The sequence below is a fragment of the Aricia agestis genome, chromosome 16 (genome assembly GCF_905147365.1).
Source record: "Aricia agestis chromosome 16, ilAriAges1.1, whole genome shotgun sequence".
Taxonomy (NCBI): domain Eukaryota; kingdom Metazoa; phylum Arthropoda; class Insecta; order Lepidoptera; family Lycaenidae; genus Aricia; species Aricia agestis.
This window is the reverse complement of record NC_056421.1, coordinates 1941696-1956694: the sequence shown is the minus strand read 5'-3', so window position 1 is coordinate 1956694 and position 14999 is coordinate 1941696. Positions and strand designations below refer to the sequence as shown.

Here is a 14999-nt window from a genome sequence, read left to right as displayed (position 1 = left end):
TCGTACTACCAAGTACCACAGTCTATGGAGTGGTACTACCGAGTGATCAAGAAAGATCTGTTTATACTATATTTTATTGATAGAAATAAAATATAAAAAAACAAAGATATGTAAATAATATATTTAATATTCATGTTCAAAATATTGCACTGTTTCTATATTTGGTATTTTATTATTTACACATAAGTTACACATAGTATAAATGCTTGTTACAAAATATATTAACATAGTGGTAAACTTTAAATATTACAAAAACTACCTACATGCAATTCCAATCTGTAAAATTAGCCTACAACTAAAATACAACAGTAGAGTATTTTAATATAATATACAGGGTGGAACAAAAATAAGTGATAATACATTAGGGTGTGTACGTGTTCCTTGCAAAGAGTTCACTGTGAAAGTAGCAGCGCTGAAAGACCAAATTTTTTTTTCACTTTTGTATGGGGAAACTCGTGACGTTCGAGCCCTTGCCCATACAAAAGTGAAAAAAATTTTTCGTCTTTCAGAGCTGCTACTTTCACAGTGAACTCTCTACAAGGAACACGTACACACCCTAAAGTATTATCACTTATTTTTGTTACACCCTGTATAATATTAATTATAATTTTTAAATCTTGTCTGATGGCTGCAACACTATCACAATAAAACAAGGCAGTTGTGTAAACCCCGCTTTTCCAAGTCTGAGTTATTGCCGTCTGTCAAAATGTCATGCCGTTCCTTTCATGACTATGGAGAATGACAGGGACAAAAACTCCAACCCAGACTGACGTAGGCCTTAGAACTAGTTCAGGCTTCAGACACAGCAAAAATCGCTTATCGCGCGGTTCTGTGCCAAAGTCGCGCGTTTATTGTGGATGTTCTAAGGGTCCGTTTATATTGCAACGTCGGGAGGCCTAGCAATGCATATTATGAGTGCCTTCACATAGTCGCCAGTATTGCGGCAACAGCGCGCCTTATATACTAAAAAGTCTCACTATAAAGCATGCATCAAAGAGCAATTGTGAAGGCAATTGTGATCGCACGTTTACCAGTACACACGCGCCGAACGCGCCGCATTTTAGAATTCGTTGTATGAAATGATGTGAAACCTCGCGGCTCGCACATTCGCACGTCCGCGCCGCATTTCGTGTACTATGCGGTGCATTCGACGCGTACGGCGCACAGTGGATCGAATCGACAATTTCGGGGACATAGGGACCAATTTTTGTTTTTCAAAATTTTTTTTGTGCCAATGGATAGAGCTAATTAATCTTAACAAATGTTATTCTTTGCAATTTTTTCTTAGGGTTATTATTTAAGTAGAAAAAAACATATTTTTAAATTTCTTGTATGGAAAAAGATTTATAATCCCAAATTTTTGTTAAGTCCTGATAGATCCCGCGCTCAAACCTTTTTTTTTATATATTTTGGCTACATTGCTAGTATTATGTACCATAAATGTGTGCCTAAAGTTGCCACTCTGCCAGAAATAGCCGAAGAAAATTACAAAAGATTTAATTAGTAACTAATGACTTCTTAAAATTCCTTAAACTATTCTAGGCATATTTCATGCAAAATAATTATTATGCTAGTAAAACAATACTTATAATTACTTAAAATTAGAAAAAAAAAACTAGAAATATCGATTCCCCATATGACCCTCAATTCTTTCGACCTGAAGAATCTACATAACCTGGAAGAACAATTAATTCTACAGAACCCTGTCCAACTAAATCAAATATCTTCTTCACTGTACCATACAACGTTGCCCCTATACACGTTAGTATTTGGTATAGTTACAATTTCCCTTATTCTTATCATCCGACGTCGCCGCTTGCGTCGACAAAAGGACAGTGGTCTAAACGAGGGTGTCACTCCAACCAGCCAAGCTGATCAACCAGTCTACGCAGTTCCTGTAAAGAATCAAGAATCTCTGCCAGCAACTTTCTCGCTCAAAGTCCTCAAATAGTTGCTTCTCTGGGGGTGGAGGAATTACGCACGGACCCCTAAAGGAGAATGCTGATGCAGCCGCACGTGCCCGGTCAACGCCATCGCCTTTGAGGTAACACATCAGCAGTTTCAGCATAACCGCGTTTTCGTAATTATTCATGTTCTATCAAAAATTGTCATTCCATTCCGGTCTAGGATCGATCGCGGAACAATTATTGTAAATGAAATATAAGTTAGTTTAATAAATTTCTTAGATAATTTCTGGTTTTTTTTGGAAGCCCGGGCTGCCGAATTCGTAATTAATTTGAATTGTGTATTTTCTAACAATCGCTTACCTAATGATAATGAATCGAACAACATTCAAAATAAAGAGCTTAAGTAATTGCATAAGGGCTTATACCCTCATTAGCCAATCATTAATAGTTATAATTATCTTTGTTAGGTGTGGAAAATTATAAAAGGATCGTAATTGATATTTCAAAATTAGTTATTGTTTAAACGTGCTACTACATACATCGTATTTTCACAGTGTTTAATTTTCTTTATTTTGGTATAATGGACGGTCTTGTGAATAATATAGATTTATTTATGGTGTTAAGAGACCAATTGAAAAGTTTGTCAGATAGTAAAAAACTATTTGATTTTCTACAATCGAAAATAAATGTGACTGAAGAGAATAGTGCCGTGCTTAGAAAGTTCTGTACGCGTTTTTGTTCTAATATATGTGCCAGATGGGAAAAATGCAACCGAACATTAGCTAAATTTATTTAAAAAAATGGCGATTGGTTAGAATCGTCAATAAATTGGCCCCAGGAAATCAATTTTGATGTTATCAATACTGAACCAATAGAACTCGAGGTTTATGATAATACTGAGAATCTACCACCAGCACTTTCTACTTCAGACGCTTCCACATCTACGTTTACTCCGAGGAAACCTTTTGAAGATTTATGTGATCGACAAAAACGGAGACGTTTAGATGAAATAAATAAAAATCTTTCATTTTCTCCGGAAGAAATGTCTGCCATATCAACAAGGAGTTTAAAAAATAGTGGAAACGAAGATATTTCAAAAATAATGAACCATTTACTCAATCATCCAGAAGATTTAAATAAAGTCAAGGCATGCTTAAACAACGATAAGGTTAAGAGTGATACGTATTCACCTGATAAGGCACTAGCTTTATTAGTTTCGCTAAAGTTATCAAAGTGGCAATATATAAACTTAAGAGAGTCTGCGAGTGAAAATGGTTCAGAGTTATATCCATCGTACTACAAATTGCAACAAGCTAAATTGAATTGTTATCCAGATAAAAAAGATTTATGTATTAATGAGGACGGGGCTTCAATTAAACTGCAAGCTTTACTCAACTTGACTGTATCAAGACTTTTGGATGCAATATCCATGGATTTGGACGCAACAATAAATTTAGAGCTTGTAAGTAAATAGGGTTTTGACGGAGCTTCTGGTCAAAGTGTGTACAAGCAAAAAGTAAACAAAGAATTTGAAGACTCCAGTATTTTTATGGCCAGTCTAGTACCAGTTAGGCTACAACAATCCGATGGAACTATTGTTTGGGAAATCGAAAGACCATCGTCCACGTTTTACTGTCGTCCATTAATGTTTCAATTTACGAAAGAAACCCAGTCCACTGTTATGTCAATTAAAAACAGAATAACAGAAGAAATAAAAGCGCTTCAGCCATCAAAACTGAATCAAATTGAAGTGTCTCACCAGTTACTTTTGACGATGATTGACGGAAAGATAACGTCATATTTATCAGAGACGTCGACAGCCGTTTGCGATATTTGCAAAGCAAAGCCATCGGAAATGAACAATATTGAACTGCTTGACCAAAAACACAAGAATGAAGAAATTCACCAGTACGGATTATCATCTTTACACTGCTGGATAAGGTGTATGGAGTGCCTTCTTCACATAGGTAACAATAATTATTCTTATTTATCATACCTTAGCTATTAATTACTTTACAGCCGCAAGTCATTGTTCTTTTACAAAATATTCATTTTCAATATTAATAATGTCCCATTTTTCTTATGCAGCCTATCGTATGGATTTTAAAAAATGGAGTGGCAGGGGCGAAGATCAACAAAAAATTAAGCTTAGAAAGTTCGAAATTCAGCGAGCATTTAGAGAAGATTGCGGATTACTAATAGACCAGGTGAAACAAGGAGAGGGAACAACTAATGATGGCAATACTGCCCGAAGATTTTTCAGGGACGCAGACACTGCAGCCCGTATTACTGGTATAAGCAAGGAATTAATAGAAAGGTTACATGTAATACTCCAGACTGTAGCATCTGGAGAGTGCGTCAACCTTTCTAAATTCTCCTTATTCTGTAGAGAGACTGCAGAACTCTACATAAATTTATATCCCTGGTATTATATGCCTTCTAGTTTACATAAGCTGCTTATACATGGCGCTGATATTATCCAGCATTTTGCTACCATACCTATCGGCAATCTGTCAGAAGAAGCAGCAGAAGCTCGTAACAAAGATTTCCGGAAATTCAGAGAGAGTTATTCCAGAAAATTAAGTAGAAAAGCCACAAATGAGGATATTTTACATAATCTTTTAATATCATCAGATCCAAATATCACAAGTTTTAGACCAAGACTATCAAAGCATAACAAAATAGCTCTCTCTTCACGGGCTAAAGAGCTTCTGTTAAATTTGCCGACAGAATCTGAGATAGAGTTCATTGACGTTAATGAATTACAGGATAATCATTCTGATAGTGAGTAAGCTTTTTGAGTTTTGTAAATTAAATGCAATATTTATTTAGAAATAATTTTATTACTTTTATTATAGTATGTATGGTATCGTAATTTTTATGTATACTCACTATTTTTTATTTTTCAATTTTATTATTAATAGGGAATATGTATGTAACGCTTAAATGGAGAAAATATTATTATTTGTAATCTTTATTGTTAAAAAAACATATTAATGCTATTTTTTTATGTTTTTTTCGATACTTCATAATAAAATTTAAGTATCAAAAATTGGATTTTTTTTAAATTCCTTCGCAAATTTTTAAAACACTACGCTATTAGCAAAACAAAACGAGATAGTATTATATTCCATGCCACACTAATAATAGCTAATGAGGGTATAATTAAAAGCCCTTATGCAAGGCTACTTAAGCTATTTATTTTGAATGTTGTTCTGTTCATTGTCATTAAGCGATTGTTAGAAAATACACAATACAAAAGATTATTTACTATTGTCAAACGGATTAGTTACTTGAAGTTAATGACCGATCACAATATTTACATGGAATCGATTTTTCTTTTTTTTTTCTAATTTTAAGTAATTATAAGTATTGTTTTACTAGCATAATAATTATTTTGCATGAAATATGCCTAGAATAGTTTAAGGAATTTTAAGAAGTCATTAGTTACTAATTAAATCTTTTGTAATTTTCTTCGGCTATTTCTGGCAGAGTGGCAACTTTAGGCACACATTTATGGTACATAATACTAGCAATGTAGCCAAAATATATAAAAAAAAAAGGTTTGAGCGCGGGATCTATCAGGACTTGACAAAAATTTGGGATTATATATTTTTTTCCATACAAGAAATTTAAAAATATGTTTTTTTCTACTTAAATAATAACCCTAAGAAAAAATTGCAAAGAATAACATTTGTTAAGATTAATTAGCTCTATCCATTGGCACAAAAAAAATTTTGAAAAACAAAAATTGGTCCCTATGTCCCCGAAATTGTCGATTCGATCCACTGTGCGGCGCATACGGTGCTGATCACAGAAATAAATCAAGATAGAACGGCTAAGCGGGTGGAGTACGCGTGTTTCAATCTTGCACAAGTGAGCAAGATTTGTTGAACGTTAATTTAGTCAGCGCGCACGTCTCGACTTGATTCATTGTGCAGTATCTAATTGTAAAAACAGAAGTACGAAAGTGAATCGGTCAAAATGAGGTATTTCTTTCCACGGGTAAGTTATTTGTTCTAACTAAAAGCAAAGCAAAAATTGACACGATCGATTCCTTAGCAACGCACACGCGTCGCCGTTCTATCTTGATTTATTTCTGTGGTGCTGACAAATGAGCGATTACGTTTAAACGAGCCATTAAAAGAAACGAGGATCGCTTTGCAATAAGTTTGCGGTCGAAACTTGAAACGCGCGGTTATTGCGTCTGAACCTTCTTAGGTAACACATATCTGGCACTATTCACTAATCATCTTTGCTGCTGAACCTATTATCTAGATAATTGTATACGTAATCGTAAACGACCAACATGACCGCGCCACCTGGACCCAAACGCAGCACCTTCGGTAACAGACCCTTGTATAGAGCTCGGAATCTGAAATAATAAAGTTTACAGATTAAATATTAGACATCAATAGACCAACTTTATATAAGTAACTAGATCAGTATTTCCCAAAGTATGGGTCGCGACCCACTGCTGGGTCGCGGGTAGATTTTGGGTGGGCCCAGACATCAATAGAACAACTTTATATAAGTAACTAGATCAGTATTTCCCAAAGTGTGGGTCGCGGGTAGATTTTGGGTGGGCCCCAATTATAGGACGATTGTCGTACTCATTCGATTGTCGTACTCGTTCGATTGTCGTACTCGTTCGATTGTCGTACTCGTTCGATTGTCGTACTCGTTCGATTGTCGTACTCGTTCGATTGTCATTTTACTCGTTCGTTCGTCGTCGTGGGTGCGTGCGGGACGGGGGCGGGGCATTCGAACGCAAATGTAATTGTGTAAGTAAGCTGACGGTGATGATAATATTATGGTGGTGAACTACGATAAGTATTAATGGGTCAATGCTGCGGGAGCAACATACCGCTGCTTTTTTGTCTTCATGACACAAGGTGAGCCGCGAACTTTAAACTTTCTTGCAGATAGGTCGCGGTCCCGACAAGTTTAGGAAACACTGAACTAGATCGTATCTATAACATATCGGACGTGTACAGTGTGCACACATAAGCGTGATTTTAGGTAACTAGAGTAGGTTGGGTTATAGGCGCTATAGCTCACTTAAGACACGACCGACTAAAAACAGACTATTAATGCTGTACAAACCCTGAATATTTTCACACTCGAAACAAATATTTTGCGTTACATTAATTGAGAGTACTTTCTTGTCTCCAGTGAGTGCACGCCCTTAGGACTGTGTCTAAACCATAAAGTTAATATACCTAGCGGAATAGAGCAACAATCTCGAGCTGTCAAACGTAACCGAAATTGGTTTTCATCTGTGTGAAAAATATGTGTACGTATACACTTACACAAGCATGATTGAACATGAACTCTATGAGATTAAATTGTCAACGTGCGGCACGTGCCGACTGGACGTCAAAAAAAGAGTGCTGCTGTCATGTATCACACGTCTCTTCACCACGCAGTGTTACTGATAGTGACATCTCTCTTGCTCAGGCCTTTGTTTCTCTATTCTGCTAGGTATATTAACTTTATGGTCTAAACACACTAGACTGATCACCGAAGTTACACGGCGTAAATTCCGTATGATTCCGCCCGCAATGTATTTTAAATTACCGATGACACACTATTCCGTCGCGTTCCGTCCGTATTTTGTATGCGTTTGACATTGCGGACGTACGAGGGCTGCTATTTATGTATCCGGAATTAAAAAAAGAAACAAACATATATCATTTAATATGGTTTTATTGCTTTTCAAAATATTCGCCGCGATGATCGACACACTTTTGCATACGCTGGAACCAATTTTCATAGCACTTTTTCCATTCTGATTGAGGTATCTCCAAAACGTGCATTTTGAACGCATCAACAGCCTCTTCGCGGCTCGAAAAACGTTGACCACGTAATTTGTTCTTCGCGTATGGAAATAAAAAGAAATCGTTAGGTGCCAAATCAGGGCTGTACGGCGGATGACCAGTCAATTCGATCTTTTGACCCTCCAAAAACTGAGTTGTTTCAGCTGAGGTGTGACAGCTAGCATTGTCGTGATGTAATATGATTCTGCGTTGTCGGTTGTCCTTTCTTATTTCTTCAAAGACTTCTGGTAAACAAATGGTCGTATACCATTCAGAATTAACCGTTTTACGATTCTCTAATGGCACTGTAGCCACATGTCCATTAATTCCAAAAAAACAGGCGACCATTTGCTTCAAAGTACTTTTTGCACGAGTAACTTTTGTTGGTTTCGGCTCATCTTGGAACACCCACACCGTTGACTGTTGTTTAGTTTCGGGGTCATATGCATAGATCCAAGATTCATCACCTGTGTAGATATTATAAACGGCTTTTGACGTACCACGGTTGTATTTTTTTATCATTTTTTTGCACCAATCGACACGAGCCCGTTTTTGATCGATTGTCAAGTTGTGCGGAATCCAACGCGAACATATTTTTTTTACAGCCAAATGTTCGTGTAATATCTTATGTATGCTCGTCATACTTATGCCTAAGGACGCCTCTATCTCGCGATATGTAACATGACGATCACGCATTATTAGTTCCCGCACAGCATCTATATTTTGTGGGACAACAGCTGTTTTTGGGCGACCTTCTATATTTTCATCCGTGAGCATAGACCGCCCACGATTAAACTCACTGTACCAGTGATAAACAGTGGTTTTTGATGGTGCTTCATCTCCAAAAGTTGCGGTGAGTTGAATAAAGCACTGTTGTTGATTTAGCCCACGCCGAAAATCGTAGTAAATCATTGCACGAAAATGTTCACGCGTTAAATCCATGGCAAATGAAGACACGCAATTTTCAAAATGACGCCACAATGGAAAAATAATTGACAGTCACATGAAACAAAATGTATTCTTCAACCAAAGAGTTCTATTTTCAAATGTTGTAATTACTTTTTAAATATTGTTCTTGTAAGTGGCCAGTTCCGGATACATAAATAGCAGCCCTCGTAATCATGCGGAATTTACGCCGCGGAACTTCGGCCGGCCGTGTGTTTAGAGTTTAGACACTTAGGACAGGAGTGGAACCATAAACCTATAATGCTAGTATATATTAAGTCTATGAGTGGAACAATGCAATATGACATCGACATTCGACATCATAATATTAGTTACCTACCTACCTTCAGTTAAACATAGATAAGTAATAATGACTTTAAGAATTGGCTGATGTGTCATGCTACCGTATTTTTTTATGAAATAAGGGGGGCAAACGAGCAAACGGGTCACCTGATGGAAAGCAACTACAGGGACGGTTCGGAATAAAATACTCCCCGGGCAGGGAAGGGAAAAGGGTAGGGGATTGGGCCTCCGGTAAACTCACTCACTCGGCGAAACACAGCGGAAGCGCTGTTTCACGCCGGTTTTCTGTAAGGACGTGGTATTTCTCCGGTCGAGCCGGCCCATTCGTGCCGAAGCATGGCTCTCCCACGCCAAACACACACACACACACACACACACGTGTATATATTTGTATTATGCTTGTTATAGTTTTATATAACATTCCATAAGTAGGTGCCTAGTGCCTACAACTTAGAATTCTCAGGCAATTACATGTTAGTTACGTTAGACAATTATTATGGAAACGTTAACTACGTAACTACTAACTAGGTAGTTTTAAATAAGCGTAGTAGTTAACCTAGTTATCTATAATACAGAAAACTGTTACGAATACAAGACAAAATTTTCCTATCGTGTCTTCTTGTTGACCCATTATCATCATGGACCATTACCAGTGACGGATTAAGACTACAAATGATGCCCTAAGCAATCCATGGCTGTGGACCTTATCCGCATGTCAACTAGAATCGCTTAACCTTTAATCTAAGTGGTGCCCCATCGCATAATTTGATTTTAAGGGTTAATCCATCACTGGCCAGTGGTCAATATTACTAGCGATCACTAACGAGTACGGGGAGATTGAGTCAATGATTGCCCCTGGAGTCTGTACGTTGTTTGAGCTTACTGTAGACAGATTGCGAAGCTGTCATCAACCATGGTTAACCATCATGGCCTAACGTCAGGGGCGTAGTATAAATCAGACGGGGCCACGGGGCCCCAAACGTAGGTTACCCTTACTGAGGGCCCCCAAACAAATTTTTATACGGAGCCCTATCAAGGCACGCTACGCAACTGCTACGTCGAAAGGTATAGCTTGGCGCAGATTTTAATAAAAACTTTCTACGGACAAATATTTAGATATTTATCCCCACTAGAACATTATGTCTGGACGGTTTCCAAGTTACCCAGTGATTTCCCAGTAAAATGCAACAACATAATCTTGTTTGTCTGTTATTAATGCGACCCATTCATCGATTATAAATAGTGCATGCAGCATGTGCAAATTCAATTACTAATAGAGACGTCGTGTGTTTGAGCTCGACGTTTAAATTAATGTTTAGGATCGAGAGAATCATGTTTATTGCAAAGCTGGATAATAGATAAATAGAACTACAAACATTAGATAAATTTTCCCACGAGTTTATCTCAAAATAGATCAATCATTCAAGATTTTATAAAATTCCCTGATAAGATTAAGTACTTACTAGATGCTCATTTGTATACATACTAAAAATACCATTTTATACGAATAAATACCATTTTATAAGAACCCTTGTACTTGGATCTTACTTTATGTAGCCCTAGTTAGAAGTATTCTTGAGTACTGTTCATCTGTATGGTCGCCTATGTATAGTGTTCATATCGACAGAATTGAAGCAGTTCAGAGAAGATTTGTCAGGATACTAAGTAGTAGATGTGGTATGCGAAGGAAGTTGCCGGATTATCTTGATCGGATCAATAAATTTGGTCTCCTAAGCCTTGAGAAACGAAGACAGATTGCTGATCTTGGTATTCTTTACAAAATTGTTAATGGTCTTATGGACACTGTTCTTTTAGAGCAGTTGACATTTAAGATCCCTACTCGATCCGTACGTATTCAACAGCTATTTAGTGTACCACTAACATATAATAATGTGTCCAAAAATAATCCGTTGCATAGAATTTGTAATACGTATAATAAAATATGCCATGATAAAGATATTTTTAATTGTAGTCTGATTGCATTTAAACGTGATCTAGCCAAGGTTAAACATCTAAATGTTTAACAATATGTGTTGATGGCCTTCAGAGTTTAGTTTTAGTTTTTTAAGTCATTAGAATTGTATTACCTACTGTAGGATATATTATTATTTATTTTATACTTTGTTGTTATTGTGGCGAGTTGATGTCTAGTTCTAGTTTTTAGTTCTATTTTGTTTTGTGTTTTCCCTGTCTTTCTCTAAGTAAATCTTATACTAATATTGTTACCTTCAATGCTGGTGTAGTTGTAATTGGACCTCAGTCTAAATGCCGTTTGTTGTTAATGTTATTTTACTGTATGTTGTTATTCTATGGTCTGTAACTGTACCATAATAAATAAATAAATAAATAAATAAATAAATACCGACGAAGTCGCTGGAAAATCTTAAGTCTATTTGCACCTAGGATAATAATTGTTGGTTTCATTTATATTATTAGCCTTTGCATTTATATTATTAGCATTTAATTTTGACTTTAGCAGCATGGTGATGCAGACAAAATTAGCAAGTAATTTTGACTGCATCACCATGGCATAGGTAAACGGACGATGACACGGCCAGTGCACTTGGACCGCCGCCAACACAAAGATTCTAATTACGGAGAATTTACTCGAATATCGACTTATTGATGGTTGTTGTTGTTGATCAGAATGATGAGAGGAAAATTTCTGAGATAAATATCAACACGTCATTCATAGAAAAATATTGAATGTCGGTAGATAATTATTTATTTAGGACACAACCCAAAGTTTCTTTGAAAATATTTTCGACAGAAACTGGCTTGCCCGACTGTAGACACCGCGGTCTTACTGAAAAGCGGCGTGAAATGAAGTGACAATGAAGTAAGACCAACAGTTTTTAACCAGCAACACTGTTTGTTGTCTGTCTGTGTTTGGTATCGTGGATAGCAACTGGTGCTAATACTTATCGACTATCATGCGGTTTGTCTGCTCGTTTACAGTTTTAGAACCATTTTGCGCCAGTAATTATGAATACAACATCATGCTACCTCCGTCATCCTTCGTATTAACGAAAGAGAAGGCACAATATACACGATTAGCAGTGTGTTGCAACTTGCAAGTCAACCTCCACAAAAGCTTAGAAACTCACCCCTCCTCTTTATAAACCAACAATATGGCGCCTGTGGTGGAGCTATACTTGATCACTCCGGGTATCGGCTGCGGCCCCTGTATTCGACTCTTGGCTACGTCAAAAGGTATGTTTACGCAGGAACCCAAGACACCTGAGGTAAAACCTATGGCCACCTTCCTGCCGAACTCCAGGAGTGGATCCTGAAAATAAATAAATTAAGAAATTGAGAAAAAAAATATTATTCCAGCAGTGAGCTGATGATGAATTATGGCTAGGAACACTCTCGTCATGTCTAACAAAAGAAACTAGATCAAAATCGGTCCACCCGTTTTTAAGGCCGCGGACAGACGTACGTCAAACTTATAACACCCTTATGAAACGAGCGCAATAATAATTATTATTTTTCATACCAATCATGATTCACGAAATTACGCTCCTGTAAGATTTTCCTTAAAACCGAAAAAAAATCTGCCAACCGAAATTCTGCGACTCACAACTCACAAAATACGCTCGTTTGGCTTCACCCTTATAGACACATAGCAGAGTACAAGACAGACAGGGCCGGTTATAGCACTACCATCGCCCTGGGCGAGATTTCTTCGGCGCGGCGCCCAGGGTGCTGAAGAATTGGCGCCCCTTTTGTTTGCCTTCACCGCCCCTTTTAATCCGGCGCCCTGGGCCGTCGCCCCCCCTGACGCCGCTACTGGAGATAGATACGACCCATATGATAGGGTCATATGGGTCATATCTCTCTGCAGTATTACGTAGGTTAGTGACTTTATAAAGTAAATATAAAAATCATATAAAATTAAATTATCTCCTTTATAAATATTATAATAAATAATTGTATAAAAAGTCGCCTGGTGTAAATTTTCGCCCTTACTGTCATTGTTTTAAGGTCTAAAAGTCCGCATGTGGATATCACGTCTTATCAGTAATGTCAGCTCTACAAGAAGAGTATTATGAAAGTTAAATATTACGTTGTTTATGTAGGTGAGTGCTTCTATATTGTGTAAACAAGCACAACCTCTTATCTATACTAATAATAAAAGTTATAGTGAGCATGAATAGCATGGCCTCACAGAAAACTGTCGTGAAATAATGGCTACATTATCTTTGTTATTTTAATTATTAGTAAGTATAGGAGATGTTTCCTCCTATATCTCCTTGAAAATTTATATAAAATGCAATCACCATAGTAGTTACATAAATGTTAATTATTGTGGTGTTTGCAGTGACATCAGGCAATCTCTTTGCTTGTTTACCTGTAAATTTTGTTTTTCAGATTTTGTGTAAGTACACAGATGATGAAATATTAACTCTACCACTTGAGATAACTGAGAAAATTGCTATCAGACTGATAAGAACTAATATATCTATTACTAGGTGGTAAAATACATTTAACAGGGAAGATTTCACACAAGTTCTTCCATAAAACAAACTCATTAGCTTTGTTATTGGTGACAAATCATCTTAATGGTCATTGCTTTTCAGTCTACAGATGGACACCACTTAAAATAACTAGGATAAACCTATTTCTACCTAACAATAATTTTTAATTGTTCTTGTTTTTTTTTATCTCTGATTTTATGATAGCAATACAAAGATCATATTCATAGAAGTGTAACTCTACACAGATTATGCAATACTTACTTCATATTCAGGTAAATATCCTTTGACACTGTGGTAGAAGCCAAAATAGACCATATTGAATATTCCATTCCTTGCTATGGTCGCTGTGAGTCCTTTGTTAAGACCTCGGAACCCTAAGCCACTCTCTCGGACAATCTGTCTTGTGACACTCCATGTACTCGGCACCTGGGTTGCTAAGGACTTGTTAGATTGTAGGGTCACTTTGATCACTTCAAAGGGGTTAACGAAAATGGCTTCAGTAATCCCCGATCCTAAACCAGCTAGTGCAAAAGTCTGAAAAAAATTATAAACGCAACATCCAGCTGTAGCATTCTTATCAAAAATAAATTATTTAAAATGTTTATTTTCTTATTTTATGTTGACATCAAAGTTTATCCACATTAAAAGAGCATGGGTTTTGTTAAACACAAAAATACCAAGCATTTTTTTATAACATAATTTTAAAAATGTAGACCAGGTAATGTGATAATTAAAAAACAGAATTGGAAAAAAACATAAAGATAAAAATGAAAATAACTCTTACTAATGGGGTAGGTGAGCTCGAACCAAACATAAAAATCTTTTTGTACTGTTCAAACGTAAAAAACTTAACAGCTCTCTTCGGAGTTTCAGCAAGTATGGGTGGCAGTATACCTTTCCAAAAAGAAGTCACACCTTCAAATTTGTACATTTTCTTCAGGCAATCAGTAATTCCATTGTAGTAGTGAGGATCGGATGTAGTCAAAGAGCTCTTGGTAGCCTGTATTTGCAACCTAGTCTTCACAAGATCGAGGGGATGCATGATGCACACTTCTACGAACCCTGCACTTCCACCAGCTCCAATCTGCATTGCTGCTTGTTTTAATAACGTTTCGACGTCAGCCATACTTTTAAAAATATTTTAACACTTAACTTGATTAACTTAATTAAATAAATCGATTTTACTACACGAACCGCGACAACCTCTCGCGCACTCTCGCGCAAATAGCAAATATTTATTTGAAAATAGAAAAAAATTAAAAATTGCGCCTTCAGCTTTCAAATTTTGACGCATTCCAATTGTTTTTTTTTACATTGAAAATGCGATAGGGCCAAGACAATTTTGTACTTTTAATATAAAGCCGGCTCTACATTCTCGAGTTTTGCCGAATCACAAAACTTTTGTCAAATAACGAGCATTGGCGAGAGCACACGAGAGCTCTACATACTCGATTGGCTCAGTTTAAAAAAATAGACGCATGTACGACATGGACGTCACCAGAATATGCAATTATGCTTTTATATGCTACTGTAGCATTCGCTGC

At 36.7% G+C, this 14999-nt stretch overlaps 1 protein-coding gene across 1 annotated transcript; it reads right to left on the bottom strand.

The window, feature by feature from the left end:
* Positions 1 to 5962: 5962 nt before the first annotated feature.
* On the bottom strand, positions 5963 to 14679 carry LOC121734860 (mitochondrial 2-oxodicarboxylate carrier). The gene is made up of 4 exons (XM_042125499.1): positions 14240 to 14679; positions 13717 to 13989; positions 12082 to 12263; positions 5963 to 6282 (listed from the first exon to the last, which is right to left on the bottom strand). The coding sequence occupies exons 1-4, from the start codon at positions 14579 to 14581 to the stop codon at positions 6153 to 6155; spliced, it is 927 nt and encodes a 308-aa protein (XP_041981433.1). The 5' UTR covers positions 14582 to 14679; the 3' UTR covers positions 5963 to 6152.
* Between the last annotated feature and the right edge of the window lie 320 nt (positions 14680 to 14999).

Coding starts and splice junctions, on each gene's coding strand:
- LOC121734860 (XM_042125499.1), bottom strand. CDS start 14,581: ATGGCTGACGTCGAAACGTTATTAAAACAAGCAGCAATGCAGATTGGA. Junction 12,264..13,716: donor GATATTTACCTGAATATGAA/GTAAGTATTGCA, acceptor ATTTATTTTCAG/GATCCACTCCTGGAGTTCGG. Junction 6,283..12,081: donor TTGGTTTATAAAGAGGAGGG/GTGAGTTTCTAA, acceptor TTATTATTTCAG/ATTCCGAGCTCTATACAAGG.